Source organism: Eutrigla gurnardus, assembly GCF_963514095.1.
Source record: "Eutrigla gurnardus genome assembly, chromosome: 22".
In the NCBI taxonomy this organism is placed as follows: Eukaryota; Metazoa; Chordata; class Actinopteri; order Perciformes; family Triglidae; genus Eutrigla; species Eutrigla gurnardus.
Window position 1 is genome coordinate 10,753,943 of NC_139933.1, and position 17,343 is coordinate 10,771,285.

Below are 17,343 nucleotides of genomic sequence, written 5' to 3' on the forward strand. Positions count from 1 at the left end.
TGCTTGAGCAGAAAAAAACCCAGTGATGCTGGTGTAGAAATTGCATCACGAGGGAAGGAGCTTTACGGCGATGCAGGGGGAGGGGTCCTTTCCTCTGATGCTGACTAGACAAGGCAATGCAGAGGGAGCAGGATGGAGGAGGAGGCATGGGGACTGCACAAGCTCTCTCTGACTCACACACACACACTCCATCACTCCCATGGCGTTCTGTCTCTCGACCCCTCCCTCCTCTTTCTGGATCTCTGAGCCTGCTCTTGCTGGGAGCCATACAGTGGTATGGGGATTCTCGCCGCCCCCCCCCCCCAACCACGTACACACTCAGCCTCAAATTCTCTCACTCTGGAGCTCCACGTTGCTACATATCACAGCTGCCTGTAAACCACCCTCTGCAGCACGGTATAGAGTCCTGGTGCAAAATGCAGAAATGTGTTTGAAAACAGAGGCCACTTTAATCACCTTGCGAGGTTGTATTGGAGCATGACATTCACATTGCGATTGATAATGTATTAAGACATTAAGAATTATATATGGTGTATTGTATTGGTTTGCTTTACTTGATAGCCGGGATAACACAAACCTAATGTTTCATCTGCCCGCTAGCGTCTCCACACCCTCTTGCTTCTCCCTTCTTCCATCCCATTGCTTCTGAATGGTGAATGCGTAGATATCAAAGGGGAAGCCTGCAGCGGAGCGCACCAAAGTGATGCCCGATAGGGGTGACCTTCAAAAAAAAAAAAGGAAGCACAATAAAAAAATATAAAGCACTTAATTTGTTCAACATAAGTATTTTTTGTTTTCATATTTAAATATATTGTTTCACAAATGCGTCGTGTGGCGCAGTATATCATTAACGAACTTTGTTTTCGTGCGCCCCCTCCTCCCCCCTACATCCAGTCGATGATAGGTTTTATCCGTACGGCCAAGTCAGGTGATATTTTCCGCTTCGCCATTTTGTGCTGCTGCGCCGGGTATTTATCAGAAGAGAGTCGTGACTATCCCGTTTACACTGCTAGTTAGGTGGTCAGACGGTTCCTGGTATACTCGGTTTCCAATTTCAAGCCCGTGGCCTTCGTTTGGTTTCGCGTAGTGTGATTTTTTTTTCGCTCGATATTAATACTTGATTTTGTATATTTCGTTTATTTTTATACTGTGTGAGAAATAATGTCGGCCGAAAGTCCCGAGTACTCTCCGTTCTTCGCAGTGATGGGTGCCTCTGCGGCTATGGTCTTCAGCGGTAATTATCACACGATCACCCTTCATATTTAAGATGTTTGTTGGTCACGACATGTCTGTATGCATTTACTGCTAACCCATTTTGCATTTATGTCATTCCCGACAGGGTACTTTGAATTGTCAACCACGGCGCGTCTCTTGAAGCCGATTTGTAAAACCCATATGCTAGTCCCGCTAACGCAACGTCGCAAAGCTAATCTTGAGATGTCAATTATTTAGACTTAACAGATAGCTCGGACGGTCAATGACAGGTTTATTCCTAAATTGCAAGTGTTTCGTTACTATTGACGTTAGTTAGTATCGTGGCTAGCATGTATGCTTCAACGTCAGACGGTAAAGACTACGGTTAGGCAATACTAGTAAGCTAAGTTAGCTGATGACCACTAATGTTGGTAGCTTTGACGTTAGCTTAGTTCGGTTATAGTAGCGTACGTTAGGCGACGTATCTGAGTTGCAAATTAATGAATAAATGACATGAACTGATCCGAGACTGTAACCATAACTCATATTAAAACAGTCCTTATTGGTTAATAGCAATGTATGAAGGTGTTCAAATGTATTACACGTATCCTTCATACAGGCGGCTGCTTGTTAGCTTTCTGCACTTAAGCAGAAGGTGTTAGCCGTTGGGTTAAACCGTTTTCTGCCAGATGTCACAGTACCGTATGGGTTTATGGTGTTTAAAAGCAGAATGTGATACGTTTCACGTGAAATTATTGAATGTAGCTTGAACTTAGATCCCATTAAGCAACGACATGTCGTTTCTACGCGAAGTGTTTGCTGTTCCTCCTATGATTTACCATCGGCGAAGTAGGTGGTGTCGCCGCATCTAATTTAACGCGAAGTTATTTTAATCTGAAAACGGCATTTTCTTACAAGTTAAATGGCCATTGGAAAGCGCGATCAGCTGGTTGACTTCCTTATTGCTCAAAGGAATGACATAAGGTCACATGATGATCACATGATGAGGCTTCTGACTTGGAATTGCCCTCTTTGCTACTGATTTAGTTAAATGTTACTCTAAAAGTTAACAAAATATGGTCAATGCTAACAAAATATGAAGGTTGTGATATCACTGTTGTGAAAAGGGAGAAGGGGTACTTTAAAACTGGATTGTTTTATTATTCCAACTCCAGTGACTGGTTACAGTGTATGACCTTTTTTTATTTATTTTTTGTTTTTGTTTGAAGAGTATTAGCGCCAATAGCACAATAAGGCTTAAAAATGAATAATATAAAATGAAAACTACATGATTATATATTGCCCAGCTCTACCAGAAATTGAGAACCAGCTGGATGCTGGAGCCAACTCTGAGCTTGTCGTGGCTCAGGTTTAATGTGCAGTGATAGCATGGTGGTGGTGTCCCATGAGGTTAGCGGTAGTGCTAGTTTGTGTTGGTGAAGTGACAGCTGGGGAATTAGCTAGTACGGAGGGGATCATGCTGGCACAAAGAAGGGATGTGGTAGTGGTGGGATGGAGCAGACGCCTGGTCATTCAGATTTCTTAGTATGTCATGGAGTCATTCATAGAAAATTGTAGCGTATGTTTCTGTGATTTTAGTCACTTTAGTCTACACGATCTGAAGGACTGTTGCTGCAATTTGTCATATTTTTGGGCCTGGTATTGTCAGGTGATGTTGCATTGTTTTTTAGTAGTCTTGTGATGATCTGATGTGAGGACGGCCTTTAGTGATGGCTATCTCAGAACAGGTGACTCTCACAAGGTGCCATCATCCAGAACCACCACTCCCATTATACTGTACTGCAGTTGCTGTGTTCCCCCCAGCCCTTTCATTACCATCTTAACGAATAGTCCTTATTTTGCACTTTACGCTGACAACAATTATTTAAGATGCATGTTTTCTTTACTTGTTAAAACTGCGTCTTTTGCTCTGCAGTATCTGCCTTTTCCAATTGTCGGCATGTATATTCTCAGCATGATAGCTAAGCCTAGTAACGCGTCATTTGTCACCAAGGAAGTTATTTTTTATACTTTTAGTTGCTTGACCTTTAATCCACGTTATATATCTCTCTCTCGCTGTCTCTCTCCAACACACACTTCAGTGGAGAGGTGTACTTTGTGGTACCATGCTCTAGACATCACTCAGCTTCTGTTGCTATAGATTTGTCAGCAAGTCTCATAATTTCTGCTTTCAGCCTCATATTTTTCCACAGTGTGCGCTACAGCTAGCACACAGTTTTCCAAGACAGCAAAACGTTTTTACAACTGTGACCTTCTCGACTTTGTAATTCCGAGTACTTCTGCATTTACCCACTGTTCAGGGCAGACTAATCTGCTGTCTATTGTGTAGGCGTATTGCATGCAAGATCATCCCTAGCTGGAGGCACCTCCTGCTCTGACATCACAAGACGTCACAAGGGCATCCCATACATGAAATATTATGCAGGGGGGGAAATAAAGAAATGGGTAGGAGGGGAAAGCTCTGTACCTAAGCTGACAGGATTAGGATTAAAACCCAGAGGTTGTGCCGCCACACCACTGCAGAATCCGCCCTGCCACACATCAAACCATAAGTCGTTGGATCAGAATGGCAATGTTTGAAGTTTCGAGTGTTTCTCGATGGAACATCAACTGACGCGCTATAATGGGGCCAAGCTTAACAAGAAAGAATGGAGTCGGAGGATAACTTTACTGACGGTAACATATTGCATTGGTTGGTTGATAATAGATGGCTGAGTGGTTAAAGAAATTGTCTATTCAGAGGATTGCTTAGGCGTTTCTGGAAAATGTTCCTGTCTTGGTCAGTTTTGATATTGAACTGCTGAGCTTGCTTGTGTGTACTTCCTCAAGCTAGTGTAAATCATTGTGTTTGTGTTGGGTTAAAAGAGTTTGGCACTTTAAAAAAAAAAAAAGGTTTTTAAAAAACATTGCCCTTTTTCAAAACCATCTCTTTAGATGGGCCCATGTGATTTAACCTTGTATCGATGGCATCAGTCTAGTGACGAATCAAGTAGTTGGGGCTGTGGCCGGCTGCCACATGCACATTTAAAGATTGGTCCGCGTCATCTTCCTGTCTGCCTCTCGATCCATTTGCCAGAAAGCCTCACAGCTAATCTTTGACTTGACCAGAACCATCTCCAGGCTCGCTCGACACATTGTCTTCAAGACATGAGAAAACAGGGCAGGGTGCCTCCGGCTGTATGCACACGGCTATCCAAGATTACATCTCAAGAGAATTTGCAGATTTAGTCAGCAGTGTGTTTGCTATAAAGAGCCAACAAAGCTACTTTTCCAGGGCCTTTATGCACCAATGATGTGACAAGATAAGCATGCAAGGATGTAATTTGCTCACTTGTTTTTATATTTCCTTGTAACAGTTAATATTTTACCAAGTTGCATAAGATTTACTGACTGTTTGGCAGCCATTTTGACATCTGTTTACAAATTGCGTACAAGCAGCTTTTGATACGTTTTGTCAATGCAGTAAAGAACCCACAGAGGGCAGATGACTATAGTTGGCATCAAAGCCACAAAGCTTGCTTGCTTTTGCTGTGGATCAGGAAATAAACACTTATCATAGTTACACACATGCACGCACACACCTTTGTGATGTGGGGAAATCTTGTCAAACCAGCCTATCTCATTCATGACGGGCATGGTGGATATCGCACACGACTTTTGTTCATCTCTTCTGTACACATGTACGTCTGTTGCTCTCTCCCTATGTTTTTGCTTATCCAATTTGAGGATCTATAGGCTAGAGGGTGTCCTATTCTGTACAACTTGTACAGCACTCATCTCACCTGGAAGCTATTCAATTCTTTGTTGTTGTGGATAATTATACCCTGTTATTAATAGATGATTACTTTGTACTGTATATTCTGTATACGGCTTCTAAATCTAGAGCAGGTTAATTATTGATTTTCTCTTCCACCCTCCTGCAGTCAGACCTGGGTGAGTGTGACGTAGGCAGCACGATGCTTTGTCCTCAGCGTCACAGGCTGACGGTGCCAATATGCTGATAAAGCGTTTTTTTGTCCTCCTCCCCTATCAAAGTATCCCGCTTTGTTTAAGATTTATGTATCTTTTGAAAAGTAGTGAAAGCCACAAAGCTATTGGCTGTGGTACGTGTGACGCTTAGCTGCCGTTTCAGAATAACGGGCCATGCCGTTTTGTGTGTGTGTGTGTGCGCGTGATGCTATCCAGAGTACTGAAATAGAGATTGATAGACGGATGACACCATTGGTTTCAGCCCGCTTGCTTTTAGTGGTTGTAGATGGCATTTTCCGTATACCAGCATTGAAGTGACGCACTGCAAACAGCTGTTTCTACACGGCTCCCTCTGCAGATTTTGGAGAATCGTTGATACATTCAAAATGTATTTAGTCATCTGATGGTGCTACGTTCTTACGCTAGTGCTGTCACATATTCTTTGATTCTGAAACAGTAGCCATACATTATTTCCCCATTAAGAGGCTATCACAATGAAGCTTCTCTCATAGTCACAAAAATGAGTGCATACATGTGAAGTTCTTTACGCACACCGAGATTTATTTTCACATTTTTATTATTCACATTAACTATTATCTGATGTTGTTTGCAGGTGAATGTATGTCTTGTTTTCTAAAACTACCATTAAGCACTGCAATTTGGCAGTTTTCCTCAAAGATTTTCAGTACCGGGTAGGACTGACATGACTCAGATATCCGGCTCAATCATGAGTGTGTGTTCTGCTAGTCCTCCCTGGAGCCTGGCCTGTGCTTAAACCTAATAAGGTTTTTTTTTTTTTTTTTAATTTAGAGAGTGATTTACAAATCTGCAGCAGGCAGGCCGGGTCCATTCTGAAATTACAAGGGCGGAAGCAGTTTGTGGAGATGAGACGCATCATGTGACCAGGCTGATTTTAGTCGCATAGTATTTGCGTCAGTAAAACGGGCACAGTGTGTGTTATTTCCCTTTTGAACACCAGCAAAATTCCCCAGATGGGGCCATGTTGGATTTTTAAGGGGAACAAAAAGTAACGGATGTTTAATTGCGGATCCTTCTTTTGTTTCACTTCTGCTTTATTATTCATCTGTGGCCTCTGGTTTCTGTCCTCCGTCTACTAGTCTTTTGTCACCTGCCTTGTGTACTGAAATTATTTATTTTCTCTTTCCTACCAGCGTTAGGAGCAGCTTATGGCACAGCTAAGAGCGGTACGGGGATCGCCGCCATGTCAGTGATGAGGCCGGAGCTCATCATGAAGTCCATCATCCCAGTGGTCATGGCGGGTATCATAGCCATTTACGGCCTGGTAGTAGCAGTGCTGATTGCCAACAACATCTCAGAGAAAGTCACCCTCTACAAGTGAGTTGACCAGTCATATTTTCATTGAGACATTGAGTTTGTCAACCCATCTCACACGGCAAGCTTTTTTATTCTTTGTTCCGAGACAACATGGTGTAAGAAAGATCCTTTACCCGGTTCTTAGACAGTAGTGATGCCATCTCCCTACGAGGATGAACAGGCCTCTGTCTGACCACCGTCAACCAGGGCCGGCAGTCCTAAGTGCGTGCATGTCCACAACCCAACCAGCCCATCTTGAAACACGAAGCCAGTCTCATTAACTATATGTTGTGGGTGTGACTCTTTTTGTGTGTCATCACCATTCACAACTTTACGACCAATGTGTTTAAATTGTTAACTAACTAGATAACTTTAAAATGTTCAGTCATTGTGGATGAATTGAAAATAAATATTGCGTTACGTTTTTCCACTATGGGTTAGGGTTAGGGCGCAGCACTAGTACAATGAATTCAGCCGGTGTGGTTAAACGACTCCCTGACTGCAGTTTTAATCTCGTCACATCATTGTTCATGCTCAGGAAATGCTTCCTGTGTCAACATGGCCGAGGTCAACTTACCAACTCGTTTTAATGACGATGCAGCCATATGACGTTGACGAATGTTTTCGGCCACAGAAGCATAATAAAGATACAAAAACGCCAAAGCTTACTGGTATTTAACACTAGGATTCCTTTTTAGAAAAATGTGTAGAGAATTTCATCAAGGGGATCAGTTTGAAATCTTCAAAAGTAGGAATGGTAAAACAAGCAACAACCATTGTGTGTATGGTTGGAGCTATATGCAGCAGGCTGATTATTGTTGGGCCAAACTCAAACCTTCAACACTTCATCAACCGAACAGCCTTTACTCTTCTGCCCTGTTGTACAACAAACTATTAGCTCCATGCATGCATTGCAAGATCTGTTTAGTTAAAATGTTCCCAGTCGCTTAAATTGTGAACCCAGACCACCAGCATCCCTTGCGCTGACGAACACTTGTCTGTGTGTGTGTGTGTCTAGGAGTTTCCTCCATCTGGGAGCTGGGCTGAGCGTGGGCCTCAGTGGGTTGGCAGCAGGCTTCGCAATTGGAATTGTGGGCGACGCGGGCGTGAGGGGCACAGCTCAACAGCCGAGGCTTTTTGTCGGCATGATCCTCATCTTGATCTTCGCCGAGGTCTTGGGTCTCTACGGGCTCATCGTTGCCCTCATTCTCTCCACGAAATAAACACCCAAACATCTCCACTACACGATCTGTCCTTTATGTTGCTGCTGGAGAAAGTGTAAAATGGGGGAGAAAATTGTAAAAAAAAAAAAAAAAAAAAAATTAAAAAGAATTCTGCCACTCAAGATGAAGGAGGTGAAGGTGGGGAAAAAATGAATTAAAATGGCTCCATGAATATGGTCTTATCTCAACAATGTGTACAGTTGTCCCAATTTGATAGTCAACTTGTAAATGCGCAATGTAGTGATTTGTCTGTCTTGTGTGCGTGTGTGCGTGTTTCAAAATTGTATGATGAAGATTCCTTTTTTTCCCTCCACTTATTTCAGGCCTCGAGGCCAGCTGAGGCAGCTTGGCCTCTGGTCTTAGAGAGCTGACCAAAGGGCCGCACAGCTTTTTTCTCCTCCCATATCGACTTGGGAGTTGATACAATCTCTGCATTAATCTTGAGGATCTATTTGTAAAGAGAAATGTATATGGACTTGCAATTTTTTTCCACTGATTTTATTTATAAGAAATTGTTCATTGAACTGTTTAATGCAGCAAGTCTCTAATCTCCCAGGATATATTATGCATATATAAAGACATATAAATATCTACATAGATTTAATGCACTGTGGGTTCATTGTGATAAGTGGTTGGAATTCCTCTGGATGTAATTCTTGGTTTAATAATTAAGATTGCCTTTAGTATGTTGCTGGTGAAGTGGGAGTTTTGTGTGTAGCTGTATTCTAATCATTACGCAAACATTCTCAAACTTCAGTGTTTTTCCTGTAGTACTGCTGTTTGCATTAAAGGTGTGTGTGCCCTGTGTTGGGTCTCACAAGTGTAATTTCCAAAATGTCATCTCATCTCAATCTTATTCACCCCCCTCCCCATCATCTGGCTGTACGTCATCTCTTCCACATTCCAACCATTAAGATCCTGCATGGGTTTCGGTGTTTTGTTGCTGTTGGATGTGAAGCTGAAGAGCAGACCAGTTTCAGAAGACTTAATCCAGATCAAAAAGGTAGCTTTATGTTGTATACTTCCTTTTAAAAAAAAACGCAATCAACTTTAAACGACGAGAAGATTTGATGGCAGCATTTGTAGAACGCAGCAGGAATTCAATGAGATTAGTGTTAAAGTTTGGCCTAGTTTCTGGCAAAGACTGGTCCAGTTTGATCTGGAGTTTGTTTTTTCTGAAAATGGAACTGCTCCCGACGCATTTACTGAAGCACCCAATCAACAATCCTGTATTACCACTGATATTGAATTTATCCTGATGTGTCGACATGTGTGTCACAATCGAATTAAAGAAGATTCCAACTTAGATTTGACTGGCTTCAAATACACAATGCGTTTTCAGTGCTGTGTATTTTTACAGTGGTACATTCTAAGTTTCATACACCCGGCATGAGTCGGCATTAGCTGAGCTGCTGCTCTCTAGTACTCGTGTCTTCCTGTTTCACTCAGCCGTGAAAGCTGGTAAATTTCACACTGGTGCACCTCAAGAACCGCAGCTGCTGCACAGGAACAAAACTGTACACAAAGCCTGCATCGGACTGTTGGAAGATTATTTATTTATTTTTAAAAGTAAAAAACAAAATAATCAGGAAAGTGTTTAACTGTACAGGAAAAATATGCAACGTGGAAATCTTTACATCTGCACAATAACTAATATTTCTGCATTATATAGAAGGTATGTAAAACGCCAACATGATGCAGACTTTAGAGCAAATGCATAAACGGCTCAAGCTATTTGGAGGCTGTCGAGCAGAGTTTGAGAAATGCTGTTTATGGCACTGAAGGTGGCACTGTTGGGAAATGACTCTATGAAGTCTTTGCCCTCCTCTATACTAGTCGTGAGCAGAGGATCCAAGGGCACCGCACCTGAAACGGAGAAGAGATTGTTTATTACTGATCTTACTGAAACCAATAACTAGCACCACTGTAGTTTCTCAGTGACCTTATGCCTGATAGTAAAAACCCAAAGTGACGTAGTAAAGACGATCAATAGTGGTGTTACGGGTCATTGACTTATCAAATATTTGCATGGCTCAAGCTATGCATCACTTTCGGATACAGCTGGCATGTAACTGATTTAGCTGCCTCATTACTCAGATCGATCTGCACACAAAGCTTACAAGTGCTTGGGGCGACCATTAAACGTTCTATAAACTTGATCAAGTATTATTGATGAGTGTGTATTATGCCCTCGCTGAGGTATTTTAAACCCGCTTGCTGCACTGAAATCTGGATCGACCATTTTGGCAGCACGGCAGTGATGTAAAATGCCTCCTAAAGGATGAATGGGCAGGAGCGATGTGCGGTCAGTGTGGTGTGACACCTAGTGGTTAGAAGCTAACATTACATGCAATTCAATCTCACCGAGGAATGTTGATCCAGTCAGCTTGGCTAATTCTTCCCCTCCACCCTTTGAGAATATATTGCTGCACTCCTGAAAAGAGAGAATATTTGGTAAAATGGATGTATTGAACTTTGACCCCCAAAAAAGCTCATTTAAATGTGTGGTACTCCAAGCAATTGATTTGTAAATGACAATTATATTAGCCTGTCAGACTTGGGTGCACATTACTGCAACAGTTTCATTAGAAAAGTATATGTATTGCACATTTGTATGAAAGTTTACATACTGAGCAGTGTGGGCAAACGAATCCACTCATGTTCTCGATGACGCCCAGAACCCGCACACCTAACTTCTTACAGAAGGTGATCTCTCTCCTCACATCCCCGGTGGATACCGCCTGTAGCCGACGCAAGACCAGAAAGAACAACGGGCATTGGATGTCATGCAACTTCCAAGAAGCTTCCTGGTCCAGTCTACAGTCAAGTAATGGCAGCACGGTGTCAGCAATTCTCTCCGGGCTAGTGTGTACCTGAGGTGTGGTCACCAACACGGCTCCATCCACTCTGTGTTTTTTAAGGTTCTCCACTACCGACAAGTGCTCGTCGGACGTCCCCGGCGGCGTGTCCACCAACAGCACGTCCAGCTCTCCCCATGCTACATCCGACACGAACTGGGCGATCATCGCTGTGGGACATTGGGAGAAATAAAAGACATCGGGCAGAAGACGTTCAAGTTCAGACAATGAAAATATCACCACAATTGTGCCAACCTCTGCTGTTACAGACCCTCAGTGGACCCATCTCACCTGTTTTCTTGGGGCCCCTCCACACCACTGCTTCATCTGGGTCCTCCAGCAGGAAGCCAATGGACATAAGGGCGAGGCTCTTCTGGGCATCGGTGTAGACCGGCACCCATCCCGAGTCACACTGGTGCACGTCAGGCCGGCCCACACTCAGCATGCGGGGGATACTGGGCCCACACAGGTCCACGTCCAGGATACCGACCTGATGAACACAGACTGAGGTCAGTGAGCAAATGGGAGTATTTACTGTTTAAATAAATGCATATGTATGCATCATAGCATGTAAATAGGATCACATCATACCAGCATCTATACCGACACTCATCCGGTTTCGGAGCTCACCTTCTTGCCAGCGTGCCTGAGAGCCAGTGCCAGCTCCGTGGTGATGGTGCTCTTGCCCACACCTCCCTTCCCCGACAGGACCAACACGACACGCCGGACCTGGCTCAAGCTCCCGTCTCATATTAAAACAAGGAGACAGAAATGGTTTCGACGAAGATACCCGAATATTCCTAGAGTTTAAATGTCAGCACATGTTTTTTGACACGACAGGCCACGAGAGTAGGTCATCTGGTCCGTCGAAGTAATCCGAAACTCGGGTCAGAGAGAAATGTCGCAGTGGGGAAAGAAGGCACGTTTCATCACCCGAGTCCAAAAGTTCAACGTTACTAGGTCAGACCTCCTTTGGAATAGCATTAACACTATCAACTATACACTCACTTTCCATACAAACAGGAATATAGAATATTGCTGAATATTTTAAACGTTATCTGATTCAGAACTAGCTAAACCGTTAGCTAAGCTATAAATGGGAAAGGTATCAAACACGCAGTCGTTTCTGACAGCTGCCATCTCTAAAGACGGAGGGTAACGTTCGTGTGCGGATGGACGAGTTAACAAATAGTGACTTTGTTGACCAAAAAACGTAGACCTACCAGTATTTTGGTCCATATTTTGGAGTTGACGCATGTACACTGACTGCACAGTGCTCTATTACTTCCGTATTTCGTCAGCCGCTAGCTATCCAATCACACAGCGCATATTACACTTAAGTCCCGCCTCCATTTCAACGCCGCCAATAGGCTGCCGGTGCGCACGATGGCGCATTCATTGCACCACAAAACTCAACATTTTTGGGGAAAAACGAGATTATTTTATCTTTCGGTTTTTGACTTTTAACTAAGATGACAACGACCTCTACTAAAGGCAAACAGCTGACTCGCGACAGAGGTCTTTATTTATCGACACATACAGCGTCGTCGTGTTTGCCTAATTGTCCCAAAATCATGATACATGATAAATCAACAACAACAAAATAATAATCATAAGTATACATTATTGAGGTCTGTTTGAGGACAGTTATTAGATAGATAGCGAATAAAGGTAACTGAATACATCAGCACAAACTCCGCCCCTCGCGCGCCGTATCCAATAAGCACGCGACGAGGGCGTGGAGAAGTAATGTTTACGTTTAGCTTGCTGCTAAGTGGGGCAGAGTGTAAACTGCACTTGTCACACGGTCGGATATAGACACTCTGGCATCCACATGAGTCACTGCAAGACAATGTACAGGACGACCACTGTAAGGTAGGACATTTAGATATCCATGTGCTGCACTGTGGCTGAATTTAACGATAACGATATAACAAAAGAGCTAAATATCAGCTGTAGTGTTACAGTAGGGTGCTGAGATCGTGCTGTTATCTAGAATGACATGCTGGTGGTGTGTTTGAATAGGGACTCTGAGGAAGGACGTGGACAGTGGTGGGATTTTCAGTAATCGAATATCTGTCAGAACACTGGTTGACAAAGGGACTGCGGTTTGTCTTGACTAGTTTGTCCAGATGATGCATCTACAGTATGTAGGGCAAGGCCCAATTAAAGTGAGACTAGCTCCAGACTAACTAATCTAAATTATAGGCAGTTATCTCCTGCACCTGCTTCCAAAGCAGTCACCAGCTGCTGTGTTCAGTGGTGGCATCAACGATGGTGTGCCATCAGGCTTACAGCCTTTAGTAAATAAAGTTGTTGTGGTTCAAAGTGTCAACTGTATGTTATGATCGGGAACAAATAAATAATACTTGTAATATAAAGTGAAATACAACAATGTAATCCAGGAAAGGTTTCGTTGTTCGTGATGCAATTGAAACCCAGATAATATTTTTTTAAGTGAGCCACTTCTGTTTTTGTTCGATGTGAAAGTGTAAAGGGTGAAGTTACCAAAAATCTGAAATGTTATACTGTATTAATCCAAACTTCACTGGTTGTCAGTGCACACACACCTTTGTTTATTCTGTTCTACAGAATTTTCACATGTCGTACATTAAAGTGCCACATTATTACGTAGGGGGACAGTCAATATTAACACAAGCATATAGGAACCTGAATGGTTGGTACACATTGTAGTCACTAGGTCATGTGACCTTATCTGTGTCTATCTGGAGATGAAGCTAAGGAACAGACATGCTGCCACAGCGTCGAAGCGGAGGTTTGGGTTTAAAGGTTAAAAAGGTGCATGGAAACACTTCCTGCTGCCAACGGCGGCATATGGGACAGATAGAAATAGGCGAGCTAGCGCACAAAGATCCGTCTGCATGGAAAGACGTGTTTTCTCGCAAGGATGTTTTCCTGCTCGGCTGTAAAGAAAGTAAAGGTTATGTTGAACAAAGGCAATCCTAGAGCAAATGTTTGCTCTTCACAGTTGTAACTGACCCAGTTTCAGTTTGTGAGACATTGGAGGAACATGCTGAGTTCCCCAGATGGTGCAGCCTCACATTCAGTTTATCAGTCAAACCATTGAAGCTGCCATATCTAAATTTTGAAATAATGTTATGAATTTAAGATGATATAATCTCATCATTAGTTCATTTTTGCAGTTAAACTCATATTCAGCTAAAATAGGGACTTATTTCTATCTCTCTCCCTTGAACACAGCCTGCTAGGATTCGGAAATGTGTAAGTAGATATGCACGTGTGTATGTCCAAAAATAATCTGACCTCCACGAACAAATGTGAAACCAGGTGTTCGCACTGACCTTACTTGACATAGATTTTGAAAACCACAAAGTAGGCCATACTGTAACACGTGCCAGCTGGTCGTAAAGGTGTTTGGGGCCCGCTGTCCGCAGGGCTGCTATGCTGAGGAGAGGCAGGAACGGCCGGCCTCGGCATTTGGCCTGGAGCGAGACACGGCAGGAGGCAGATGCCATGGCGGTGATCCAGACGTCGGACAGGCAGGAGTGGGAAGGCCACACGATGACACAGGTGAGACGTTTTGGGGATTGTGGGAGCAGAAACAGTTGGATTTTAAAAAATCAATCCAGGTGTGACTGGATAAAGAGACACTTATAAGCATCACTTGCTTGATGTTTGTCATCAGAACATATGTTGTGACCATGTATGATATTTCTAGTACCAGTAGTTTTCCACTGGGATTGTCCCCCCCTCTGAAATGGTTATGTGCAAGACATGCTCGGGTCTTCAAAGGCAAGAAAAGAAGCTCAGTATTTTTGGAAGGGGGTCTAATATTACTTCCCAGCACACGTGACTTCTCTAACCAATAGGAACCACGAACAGCTCTCAGGGAAACGGCTATGTCACTGAGGGTTTTAAACATTTTAAACGTCTCTCATTTGGCTCGTTGGATCATCAGTTCAAGTGGAAGATAGCAAGATTGTGATTTTTTTCCATTTTGCTGCCACCAAAAGTTTATTCATTACAAAAAGGCATCTGGGCTTCCAGAGGAATTTAGAAACGTATTGAATACAATCCTCAGACTCTCTCCATCGGATCTAATTCCATTCCCTGCTACCGAGCCGACATCCCCGGACCATGGCCACGTCTATGAACTTACCAGTTGCGGTTTGTGTCAACCAGATCAGTGACGTGGAGTCTGAGGCGGATCACCTGGAGACCTCTCAGGCCGTATCCGAGGCGGTGACCTTACCCAGCACAGAGCCGGTGATCGGGGAGTCTTTCTGCCAGTGTGACCGACAGGAGGAGCTCAGCCTGGGCCTCGGCGTCCCCACAGACTGCCTCTGCGGGGAGGAGGATGAGGGTGAGCAAAAGCTGATGAATACAGTAACGTGCCATATGAACTCAGCAGGGCAGGTTGTAAATTGGCACAAGTGTAGCGTTGGAGCTGTGCAGACTAATGTAACAGCAGATGGTTCTCACAGTGTTATGCAAGTATATTAAATGAGCTTTGTGAGCATATATCTATGTATTCCAAATCCAGCTGCTATAGGCGTCCATGTATTCTTGTCCCCAGGTTTTGACTGGGAGTGGGACGAGCACTTCAAGTCTTCCGGAGCCTTCCTCAGCTGCGACAACAGGAAGGTGAGCTTCCACTCGGACTACAGCTGTGGCACGGCGGCCATCCGCGGCACCAAGGAGCTCGCAGACGGCCAGCACTTCTGGGAAGTCAAAATGACCTCTCCCGTCTATGGAACCGATATGGTGGGTAGCAGCTTCCTGAATTAGACCCAAGCTATATTAGCAGAAGCCTGAAGATGTTTCTAATGATATTAAGTCTCTGTTTGTCTGATGAGGATCATCTTAATCTCCAGCGAAGAGCTACTTGACCTGTTTTGATCACTGTTTTTACTGTTTCGTTGTAGATGGTAGGAATTGGAACTTCAGAGGTGAACCTGGAGAAGTTCCAGTTCAGCTTTGGCAGCCTGCTGGGCCACGATGAAGACAGTTGGGGACTCTCCTACACAGGTCAGAATACAGGATCAATAAATACCATGAATTATGAGAGTGATCTCTGAAACTAGATGGAGAGTTTCTACCAGTGGTTAAAAAGTATGACCCCTAGATTGTGGACCATTGAACTAAAAGGCAAAACAACTGCATACATTTAATTTCATTTGATATTTGTATATAAGTGCATTTTGCTGATACGTTTACATGAGTAGCATGACTTTTTTCTATCATTGAGAAAACTGATGACCCCCGAAACATATTTCTATGGATATTTCACATGATTTTAAATGCATAACAATAACACTGCTGGAAAAACTTTCACAATTAACCCAAATAGTGAAGTTTATGTAAAACGAGCGATTTAGATTATTTCTATGTCTGTCTTCATCTCTTTAAAGGTCTCCTCCAGCACAAAGGGGACAAAGTGAAGTTCTCCTCTCGGTTTGGCCAGGGCTCCATCATAGGAGTGCACCTGGACACCTGGCACGGCACCCTGACCTTCTACAAGAATCGGCACTGCATAGGTGCATGTTTCCCTGTATTTCAAGCAGGTCTCGTTAGTGTGATAAAACACAACTTAGTTATGACTTCCTAGTGCTGTTCTCACTCCGTCACCTCTCAACAGGCGTCGCTGCCACTCGGCTGCAGAACAAGAAGTTCTACCCCATGGTGTGCTCCACGGCGGCTAAGAGCAGCATGAAGGTGATCCGCGCCTGCTACACACCGACCTCCCTGCAGTACCTCTGCTGCGCCCGGCTCCGGCAAATGTTGCCCCGCTGCCCCGACGTCCTCAATGCCATGCAGCTGCCCCCAGGCCTGCGCACCGTCCTCCAGATACAGCTGGGCTGGGTCTTCAATCTCAGCAGCAGCCCGGAGGCCTCGCAGCAGCACGAGGACTTGCTTCAGGATTTCCCTGAGGAGATGAGCCTGCCCCCCAGCCCCAGCCCCAGCCAAGACTCCACCCTGTGTGCCTGCTCCTCCCCGAGCCCCCGCACCAGCCCCTTTCTCGACACGATCCCATTCACATGCCCCTGTCAAATGTCAAGTCTAACTCATCCCTGCACTTGCCACTGCCCTCCGACTCCTCCAAGCAGCGACTACGACAGCTGCTGTTCTGAGCCGGAGGACTACCAATGCAAAAGATGCCGCTGGACATAACCCGGCGGTCAACACGGATTTGGCAGACAGCTAGTCTACCTTTGCCATCAACATCTCCTGTTGGAGATCAGCGCAATCACATCTTTTAGCCAACATTTCTTAATCCACATTTTGAGTGGATTACTTTGAAAGCTTGTGACATTTAAACGTCACAGAATGAGGAGAAAGGTGTATAAATGAATGAATTTGAGGTTTTAGAGTGACATCTGGGTCATTCAATCACATTTAGCCAATTTCTATCATGGGGTTATTAATAATACAAATAATAATGGTATAATAATAATAATAATAATATGACAGTCAGTCTTTGGAAAGGCCTAATCTTGTGTACACTTGTTATTATATATTTATATTATTATTGTATATAGGAGTTGCTTTTTTGATACTGTGGAAATGACTTTTTGGAAATGTACATTTTTAAAATCAGCAATTGGCTTGAATATCAACAGCGGTTGTGCTCTTGCTTTAAAAACGTTTTTTTTTATAAATATATATTTATGTACAGATTATTAACTTTTACTTTCTTACTCAGAAGATTCTCTCAAATAAATCAAAACTGAAAGATTCTGTTGCAGCTCATTTTATAGGCT

The 17,343-nt window shown here is 43.6% G+C and overlaps 3 protein-coding genes across 6 annotated transcripts; 2 read left to right on the forward strand and 1 right to left on the reverse strand.

Annotated features, from left to right (window-relative positions):
• The first annotated feature begins 949 nt into the window (after positions 1–949).
• Positions 950–8,577, forward strand: atp6v0cb (ATPase H+ transporting V0 subunit cb). The gene is made up of 3 exons (XM_084040336.1): positions 950–1,234; positions 6,357–6,540; positions 7,538–8,577. The coding sequence occupies exons 1-3, from the start codon at positions 1,162–1,164 to the stop codon at positions 7,740–7,742; spliced, it is 462 nt and encodes a 153-aa protein (XP_083896462.1). The 5' UTR covers positions 950–1,161; the 3' UTR covers positions 7,743–8,577.
• nubp2 (nucleotide binding protein 2 (MinD homolog, E. coli)) lies at positions 7,823–11,916 on the reverse strand. Its single transcript, XM_084040335.1, has 7 exons — positions 11,824–11,916; positions 11,231–11,346; positions 10,892–11,090; positions 10,616–10,770; positions 10,373–10,483; positions 10,107–10,176; positions 7,823–9,608 (listed from the first exon to the last, which is right to left on the reverse strand). Exons 1-7 carry the CDS (start codon positions 11,855–11,857, stop codon positions 9,469–9,471), a joined length of 825 nt encoding a protein of 274 aa, XP_083896461.1. The 5' UTR covers positions 11,858–11,916; the 3' UTR covers positions 7,823–9,468.
• On the forward strand, positions 11,031–17,254 carry spsb3b (splA/ryanodine receptor domain and SOCS box containing 3b). 4 transcript variants are annotated; one of them, XM_084040333.1, is made up of 7 exons: positions 11,031–11,109; positions 14,017–14,152; positions 14,765–14,945; positions 15,159–15,346; positions 15,508–15,610; positions 15,994–16,119; positions 16,221–17,254. In XM_084040333.1, exons 2-7 carry the CDS (start codon positions 14,024–14,026, stop codon positions 16,751–16,753), a joined length of 1,260 nt encoding a protein of 419 aa, XP_083896459.1. In that variant the 5' UTR covers positions 11,031–11,109; positions 14,017–14,023; the 3' UTR covers positions 16,754–17,254. The 4 variants fall into 4 exon arrangements, with proteins under 4 accessions (XP_083896459.1, XP_083896457.1, XP_083896458.1 ...); XM_084040331.1 differs by lacking the exon at positions 11,031–11,109 and adding an exon at positions 12,352–12,475 and having other exon boundaries at positions 16,221–17,251; XM_084040332.1 differs by lacking the exon at positions 11,031–11,109 and adding an exon at positions 12,378–12,496 and having other exon boundaries at positions 16,221–17,250.
• Positions 17,255–17,343: the final 89 nt, after the last annotated feature.